Consider the following 9,750-nt stretch of genomic DNA (forward strand, 5'->3'; position numbering starts at 1 on the left):
TGACACTTTTTGGATAAACTTATGAGGGAATGATCTAAAGAGCATCCCGATCTAAAATCCAAAGTTTAACCTAATGAAACAACCTTTAGGTCTAGGGTGCGTAGCACAGTTAACCAACAATTTTGAAGGCTCATATTCTACTGACAAGTTCCTTTGTGTATCATATTTCTAGATCTATACTTTTGAGTTTACTTTCAATTTTGAATTTGTTTTTTTAATTCCAAATCTTGGCAATTTTGTATTATTTTATATCTTTATTACATATTCACATCACATAAAATCAAATCAAATAAAAAAGAGGAAATAATTAGACAAATCATCCAACTCTCCTTTAGGACTGAGGTTGGATCTTTTGGGTATTCCCTCCAAAGAATGATATTGATTTGGGATCTTAGTTCATGTCTCTAGGCTAGGATCTATTTTAACACATTTAAATAATGTCGTGATTTGGATTTTGTAGTGTATTTTTTTTATTTGTATATTATATAGAGTTTTTTATGCTTTTGTAGTGTAGTAATGCATTCTTGGTAAGCTACTATTTTTCATTCACTATTATAAATAACAAAAGTTATAGTATTGTACATGATATTAAAATAGTGATCTTGTTTAAAACTTCTTTGTAATGTGTGTTTATTTGAGGATAAGTTTCACATTTAATAACTATGCAACATGATAGAATTGAATAAAAATTATTTCTTTCATATAAAATCTAGAATGACATGATTGAATTCTAAAATATCTTTATTTTTATGTCTAGTATGGGAGCCTTACAACATTTATTGTTTGTGTAGATACATTTAGTAAATAAAATAAAAATATGTAGACTTGAGAGTAACTATGGGAGAATGTGCCTTTGAAAACCCATCTAGTTGAGAGGGGTTTAAATTTATGATAACTTAGGCACCAATGGGTGTGCACCAAGATGCATATATATAAATTGTTTAAATTTTAAGCGGGTCTCCAAGCGGGTGGTTATTGTAAACATTAAATATCATAGAATTTATTTTTAAAATTTATATTTTAATTTGAAGTACCTCCCATATGGACCAACTTGTCCTATATTGAAAGTGCATTGACATGTACTTTATCCACCTTTAATGATGAATTACACATGCAAGTTGACATGCATTAGCGCATTTGAAATACTTTACTATGGTTTTATGTTTCATTGATTAGTTATATTGTAAATGATTTAATTACGGGGCTAGGTGCACCACACCATTGTAGCCATTGTATAAGGGTGACTATGGTTGTAGCTAATCTGGCTTAAAAAAATTCCACGATTTTCGCATAACATGAGGGTAAGTCAAAAATTACAAATCTCAGCCGTACTTGGTAGAATTAGCTGCTTCTTTTATTTTTTGGCTGTGTATAACACAAAGGTTAGTCAGCCATTTTGAAGTAGATTAGCCACATTTGGTGACTACTAGGTCCTCTCCCCTAGTATCAAATGACTAAACGACACCACTTCACAAAAAAATGAAGAAAGAAACCTATTTAATGTGAATTGGGTTATTCATTGTAAATTTTAGATTTAAAGTGTAGAATATAAGTAGTAGATTTTTAGACATTGAAGGTGTAGAATTTTAGGGTTATGAAAGATTATTTTAGGTTATAGAGGGAAGCAATTTAGGGTTAGTTATTAATAAATTTAGATTCCAGTGTGCAATAAATTAGGTTAGATATTGATATTTAGAGTATAGATAAAAAAATTAAAAGGTGAAGTGAAAAATAGAGTATAATTGAAATAGGTTTATGTATAATCATGTTGTATACAAGTGATTATATAAATAGAAATACATATATTATTTTTTAAACATAATTTGTGTTACAGGTGTTAATTACTAGATCGTCCATGTTAAATATAAGAATAAGATATAACACTAATAAATATTAAATTAAAAAGTATTGAAATAATTTTTGTGTTCAATAAGTTATATTTAGAAGAAAAATATTCAAATGTCTTTATAACAAATGGTATTTTGATGTTTGACTACTAAGGATTCCATGGTTAATTTCAAAACAAATAACTTTAAAGTCATTTTTAGGACACTTCTCACTAGATGTGTTAATGTGGTAAGTTGTGTGATGAGTTACACCTCCAAAGCTGTTGGCATTATAATAGACAAGAAGAAGGTTGGCATTCCAATTACAATGAGAGTTTGTTAGCATTTCAATAAGGATATTGAGAAGGTTGTTGATGACTATGGATATAACAGATTAAGGATGATTACTGTCTTAATATTATTATTTTGTCATTGATATCAAGAAATTGATTTTCTAATTCAGTATGATGTTGCCATATCTTAAGAAGTATGATTTGATGAGTATAAAGATGTCGGTAAAAGACACCGAAAGAATATGATGAATAAGGGGATAAGTTATTCAATGGGCAACTATTATCGAGTTAGACAATGATGAGATCATGATGTTTAGATTGTTTTGATATCCTACATATGCTATTGTTTGAAAGGTTAATACTATACTATGTTACCGAGCAAAGAACCTAGTCGGTAAACCCTAAGGAACCTAGTCGGTAAACCCTAAGGTTATCGCTATCGGTTAATGAAGGCAGAATGTCTACCGAGTGAAGTTTAGTATTTACTGAGTTATAACCGAGCTATAACAAAATGCATTAAATGTTTACATGTGATATTTAATGAAGGAAGCTGATGAGCTGGAGTGGATTAAATGATTGGTAAGCTGTGTATGAAGATTGTTAAAGAATCTATGGTAAAGAAAGATCGACAGGAAGATCTACAGCTCAGATTGAACCACAATACCCTAACACAAGTTCCAAGGTGAAAATGCAAGTTCCAAGGTGGAGTAAAACGTTTTCAGATCGAAGGATACATTGAACTTGGACAAGATTGAAGATCTGATGGCTATGATTGATCATGGGAAATGTGATCAAGGAGATTAAGCGGTTAGAAGATTTTTTATAAATAGGAAACTATTGATAAACAATGTATGCGGGCAAGTGTATGCACAGGGATGCTACATAGTGATTACCGAGCACATAAGCTTGAAGACCTGTTTTGATAACAGAGTATAGAGCCCAGCAGAGGGACAAGATAAGTTCTATGAATTGATTGTATTGAGCAAACAAGAATATGCTTCAACATTTTTAGATGTGAAGTTGCAGACATATTTTTATTACTGTTATTTTGAGAAGTAACAGAAAATCTGTTAACCGAGTAGACTTAACAATCTTATTTGTAAAATCCTCCAGCAAGGTGACATTCTTATTGAGTGTTTGAAATCCTTTAACAAGGTCACTTCTAACAAGGTGAAGATCCTAACAGATCTGAGGGAAATCCCTTAACTGGGTCACCTCTAGCAATGTGTTTGTAATCTTTAACAGGATTTGCTTTTAACCGAGCATACTCTAGAAGAGTATATTTCTTAGTGGGTCCGAAATCCCACAGTGGTTTTTCCCTATTTGGGTTTCCACGTTAAATCTGGTGTTATATGTTTGTGATCTTATCTATTTATGGGTCTGCATGCATTACTGTTTTTCTGGTAAGGTTACCGAGGTTGAATCTGTTGTTTTTATTGAAGATTAAGTTTGAATGATTCACCCCCCCTCTCATATTGTTAGCTTGGCATCTATACTAATCATATTTAGTATCAGAACTATCAAAAGCTTAGTTGTAGATAGATAAGACTCTATTTCACATTTCTAAAAGATGAAGGTCCTACGATATTTCATGTAATTACTACATGCTTTCAAAGTTAGCCCACACAACTACTAGCCCCTCTCCCCTAATGGATTTTATTTTCATTTAGTAAGATAGAGAACTTATGATTAAGTATGCTCCAATAATTGTAATAGTATTTGTTGATTAAATGCATAATATTTTTGGTAAGATGGTTTCAGTAGGTGTGACTTTAAAGTTATTGGTGTTGATCATAAGTACTCATTATTGGATGAAATATATTATTAGATTTAAAAAGTAATAAATCATGTGATTTTACATTGACACACCAATAAAACATGGCTTCATACACAATTATTGGTTTACCTTTTTAGGTGTGTTTTTGGACACTTAAGCAAAAAACATGTTGATGTGGCATCATATTTGATGATGTGGATCTAATTTAACCTAAGTATAAGGGTCTTGCTGAATAATCCATAATAAAAAAATTGGGAGATTTAAAATAAACATAAATGATTTTGATCTATACAAAAGTTATGATGTAAAAGTTATGGACGAAAGATAGATAGGGCCTAAATTTGATGGTTTTGTTTGTCTTTAAGAAATTTTGTTGCACAAAATACAATCAAAATTTAAGGCTATCAATTAAAGACATCAATTTTATATAATATAATTTTAGAAATTAATGTTTTTTGTTTAATTATGCAATAATGTTACTTATCACACAATTAAATCAAAACCATTAAATTTCTAAGATTATATCAAAAAAAGAAAAGAAAAAGATTTTAGATAGATTGTTAGAAATCCTATAAAAGAGATATCAATTGAGAGCTATGTTGAAACCATTATATTTATTATTAAATACTAAACTTTCAATGTGTAAATGACTAACAAATTTAAAATTAGTATGAGTTTTCTTAATACACTCAAACTATTACACTCCACTTCTTATTGCTATTATTGAATACCTCTTAAAATTAGTAATTTGCCTCTTAATATTCATAAATTATATATAAACATAAATTAAAATATAATTTAATACCTAAAAAAACACTTTAAATAAACCTTTTTAAATGTTTTAAATAATCACTCATTTCAAAAGTAAATGGCAAATTAATAAAATCATTATAAACGTGTATCTCCTACCTACCATTCTGAAAAACAAATAAACTAAGAATCTACCATTCTCAGTTCCACAACAAACTAAGAATCAATCAATTCCTAGTCTTATACAGCTAACTTCTAAAGCATTTTTAATAACCGTTCCTTCTAAAAGTAAGGGACAAATAAGTAAATCAAAGGAAACGTATTAAAGAATGCTACAGAGAACCAAGTTTTAAATATCTGGTTCAAGCCTACCATTCCAAAACAAAACAATCTACCATTCTTACTTTCTTAACATCCAAAATCAATCAGTTTCCATTTTTCCGTGCAATACATATCTTAACAATGCTCCCATTCTTCCACTAGATTGATTGGAGAATGGATGCGGCGTCCCTGCAGATCCCCCTTGTTGAGCACACCAATGAATGTAGCACATCAAGATGTGTTTACTTCGTTCGGACATTTGGGTTGGAATCAAAGAAGTTATGGAGAATCACAGGTCCTGCTATAATGAATCGAGTGGCAATGTATGGGGTGCCTGTCATCACTCAAGCGTTTGTAGGACAAATTGGTGATTTAGAGCTTGCTGCCATTTCCATGATCATCAATGTCATCTGGGGCTTCAATTTTGGTCTATTGGTAAGTCCTCTTCAGTACAAGTAATCTACTATTCTACAGTATATCAAATCCCAATGTTTCTTTTGGGATGAGATCCTCACTGATTGTTTGATTTCAAGTTTGAATATTCAGTACACCTCTTATCTGACCATCTGCTTGTGTAGTTGGGACTGGGAAGTGCCCTCCAAACTCTTTGTGGACAAGCTTTTGGTGCTCAACAATATACAATGTTAGGAATATATCTGCAACGCTCATGGATTGTTGTTACCAGCTTTGCAGTGATAGTTCTGCCTGTTTATATATTTGCTTCCCCTATTCTCAAGTTGTTGGGGCAAGCAGATGATATAGCTGAATTAACAGGCAAAGTGGCCATCTGGTGCATCCCCATGCATTTCTCTCTGGTTCTTTGGTGGACAACTACCTGGTATCTCCAGGCCCAATTAAAAAACATGGTCATTGCCTACACAGCAAGCGTGGCTCTAATACTCCATGTTTTGATGAGTTGGGTATTTACTGTGAAGCTTGGTTGGGGTCTTGCAGGTGCAGTTGCATCAATGAATTTTGCATGGTGTTGGCCCTCAGTTACCCTGTTTTTCTATATTATCTGTGGTGGCTGTCCCCTTACCTGGAAAGGATTTTCTTTGGATGCGTTCTCACAACTTTGGTCCTACCTTAAATTGTCAGTGAGTTCGGGAATCATGTTAAGGTAACTGGACTCTTTTAACACTAAAAATTCCCACATTTCTGATTAGTGGGTTCTGAGCCTTTTACTTCCCAATGCTACCCAATTTTCACTAGTGCCTTGTCTTGCTTGAACAGTGTTGAGATATGGTATATGAGATTGATATTACTACTCACATTCAAGCTTCAAAACCTTGAAGTAGCAGATGACTCACTTTCTATTTGGTATGAAATTAGCAAATGGTTTCAATGGTTTAGGACGATGGAGCATACCTCTATCCAGAAAAACATCACTATTTCAAGCACTGCTAAGAAAATAATATTATTTCTTTTTTCAGTATGACTATTAATGGATGGGAGTTTATGATACCCATAGCCTTTCTTGTTGGAACCAGGTGGGTGCAGACAATCAAAGATCTATCATTCTTAGTGGGCACCTCATTTGTTGCTCTTTCTGAAAAATATAAAATTAGTTTGTTTATGAATATATAATGCAGTGTGAGGGTGTCAAATGAGCTTGGAGCTGGAAACGGCAAAGCAGCCAAATTTTCTGCAGTTGTCTCAGCAACAACTTCTCTTGTGATTGGAATTGTAATTTTCGTCCTCCTCATTATCTTCCGCAATAGTTTTGCTTCTTTATTCACACAAAGTGCCACCATCCAGCAAGCAGTTTCAAAACTGGCACTCTTATTAGCATTCACCATTCTTCTCAACAGTGTGCAGCCAGTTCTCTCAGGTACACAATCCTCTGTATTTTCTTGCCTCTAAGTCACTTTTTGTTTTGTTTTGTTTAACTCATGAGCCAGTAAATCCTCTGTGTTTTTAGGTGTGGCGATTGGAACAGGAAAACAATATATCATTGCTTATGTGAATGTAATATCGTATTTCGTAATTGGAGTGCCACTGGGAGCTATTCTTGGTTATTTGTTTCATTTGGATGTAATGGTGAGTTAGTTTGGAGATTATGATTCGAAATGAAGACTAATTTCTGAATTGTAGAGCGTCCATAACATTATCTTTAAATTTTTTGAATTTGATCACCCAAATATTTTTCCATCAACAGTAGTTACAGTACTTGGATTGTAGACCGTCGATAACATTATCCTTAAATTTTTGAATTTGATGACGTAAATATGTTTCCATTAACATTTTGAAAACGTTGATAAAAAAATATTCACCATGAGATAAAATCCACAAACTGCAAATTAACAGTATGAAATGTGAAATCCGTTGTCTGTTGCATTTAGCTTAGGCTATTTATGAATTGTGTCAGGGTATCTGGACGGGAATGCTGTGTGGGACTGCAGTTCAGACGGCTGCAATTATGTTTATTGTATTCCGAAGTGATTGGAAACGAGAGGTAATGTAATCTTTTCAGTCGCATAATAATTTGTGAGAGGAATAGCATTTATTTTTGTTGCTCAGTTAACTAAGGTTTCGTGTGGTGTGAACAGGCAATAATTGCCACCAGCCGTGTCAAAACGTGGTCGTCTTCACACCGTCGAAGGGAGGAACAGCCATAGAAAACTGGAACAGCAGTGCCCACATGAAGATAATTTTTTTTTTTCTCAGTTGAAGAAGGAATAAGGACTTAGTTTTAATCATGGTAATGCAGTACTTTGTTCGAGTTTGTACACAAGAATCTAAAAAATGACATTTAATTGATTGAATTTACATTTTTTTGAACTAATTCTATATATTTGTTAAAATGAACTTATTTCATCACTACAAATAATAATAATCATATAAGTGATCTCTACACTTTTTGATACCTAGGATCTATTTGCCTTCATCACCAAAATACATGTCTAAAAAATAGTGTGTTGATGCATATCTTTGGGAGCTTGCTATGCAAGAATATTCTTTTCATGTCAAGCCCTCAATAGTTCGGATAAAAAATCTAAGTCAAAAAGCTATACAATATTCTCTAATATGTCATAAAATATAATTCATGACGTAAGTTGATGATACTAAAAAGAATGTAAAGTACATGGAAATGATACCTAAATTTCTGCATCAATTTCTTCATGGTTATATCTTTGGTTCTATGTAATGGCAGTATTAACATTAGCATCAATGTCTAAATAAACACCCAATTTAAAATAAGGGAGTGAATAATCATTAGAAAAATATAGTTTTTGCTTTGACTAAGATGGACTTGTATATGTCCTCTCCCAATTTGCTCCTTCCAAATTTAGTGTAATGGATTGAATTCCTTTTTACGCTTTCTGTATAGAAATCTAATGTTCACAATCAATTGCATGGGGGCTTCACTTAGTGAATCTAGGTTATATCACGTGCGTTCATGACATACTAAAGAATCCCCTATTTTCAAAAAATATTGCCCTAAACTCCTTTCTCATCACACCCTCCTTTCTCATCACACCCTCCCAATACACAACCCAAATTAAAAATCCCCCTATTTTCACCAGATATTGTATGTATCAAATTTTTCTTTAACATTTTTTATACCCCTTTATATTTCTATCTTATGTTTTGATAAAGAGTTGATTGGGTTTCAAGAAAAGCTCTAGATTTGGCGGAAGGTACTAATATTAATTGATGGGTTCTAAATTAATTGGAGCTGCTATTTAACTTGGCTTGGTTTAAAGTTGGAGCCCTAGACACATGTTAACCATTGAATATCGAAGGAAATATTGTTATATCATTTCGATTGAAATTAACAAGTCATAGTGTTGGTGTTTCCATCTTGCTAGGAATATTTAAAATTTGGCAAGATTTGGCTAAGTGTTTGTTCTGATTTCCTCCTTTTTGCCTGTGCTAGGGTTGAATAATTTTTTTATAACCTAAGTGAAAAAATTACACCCCATTCTTGGTCTATTTCCCCTTTAGTTATAATCATGCACTGGCTTGTTGAATCGGTTAATCAAACTTTTAGTTATGACTTCGAGCCTATCACATCATTTATTCACTAGCCCCTTCGTGTTAGGATTTACGAAATTCACTAGTCATAATAGCCCTGGAAGGGCCTTTTGTTTGAAGTTATTCTAATTTTTCCTAAGTCCTAGCTGAAATGACTCCATGACTCTTTATTAAGTCACGACAAATACTAATGTGCACAATTGTTCAATTAAGTTTCCTTGCATTATTTGACTCTAGTTAGATTATGGGTTGTGGGCTGGTGGGGTCATACCCCACTACCTCGCAAGGTGTATAATGTTAGAAGAAGGAAAGTTGTGGGCTCGTGGGATAAGGTGAAAAATTAAGGCAGTGTTTCCCTACCACCCTATTCCTAAGAGATAGTCGTTAAAAATAAGTTGCAGGCTAGCAAGATCGAAGAGACAAAACATCTAGTGGTCAAGGGCTAGTAATCCCTACCACCCCACGTGGGGAAGCATCATAGGTTTATACATCACAAGAAGGCAGGTTTTTATTGAGGTCATACCCTACTACCCTGCATAGGTTGACCACAGATAAAACAGACCTCGACATAGAGGGAAGCAAAGTAAATGGTAAAAGGCTCTTGCAACCCTGCGAGTCTTAACTTTAGCTAGAGGATGGACTACCTGGGCTAGTGAGGATAAAATAGGTAAAGGAAAATTTCCCCCACTGTCCTGTTGGAAGGAAATACACGGCACAGTTTTCATGCGGGCCCACGAGACACGATGTAAATGAAGAGCAACTGTTCGATTGAGGATCAACAATGGAGTTTTAAAATCAATGTATC

At 33.2% G+C, this 9,750-nt stretch overlaps 1 protein-coding gene across 3 annotated transcripts; it reads left to right on the top strand.

Annotated features, from left to right (window-relative positions):
* The first annotated feature begins 4,942 nt into the window (after nt 1-4,942).
* LOC131044852 (protein DETOXIFICATION 27) lies at nt 4,943-7,748 on the top strand. Of its 3 annotated transcripts, XM_057978318.2 has the most exons (8): nt 4,943-5,402; nt 5,546-6,087; nt 6,201-6,287; nt 6,401-6,457; nt 6,560-6,798; nt 6,889-7,007; nt 7,336-7,422; nt 7,517-7,748. In XM_057978318.2, exons 1-8 carry the CDS (start codon nt 5,142-5,144, stop codon nt 7,583-7,585), a joined length of 1,461 nt encoding a protein of 486 aa, XP_057834301.1. In that variant the 5' UTR covers nt 4,943-5,141; the 3' UTR covers nt 7,586-7,748. The 3 variants fall into 3 exon arrangements, with proteins under 3 accessions (XP_057834301.1, XP_057834302.1, XP_057834303.1); XM_057978319.2 differs by lacking the exon at nt 6,201-6,287; XM_057978320.2 differs by lacking the exons at nt 6,201-6,287; nt 6,401-6,457.
* The last annotated feature ends 2,002 nt before the right edge of the window (nt 7,749-9,750 follow it).

Source organism: Cryptomeria japonica, chromosome 1 (assembly GCF_030272615.1).
Source record: "Cryptomeria japonica chromosome 1, Sugi_1.0, whole genome shotgun sequence".
Lineage (NCBI taxonomy): Eukaryota > Viridiplantae > Streptophyta > Pinopsida > Cupressales > Cupressaceae > Cryptomeria > Cryptomeria japonica.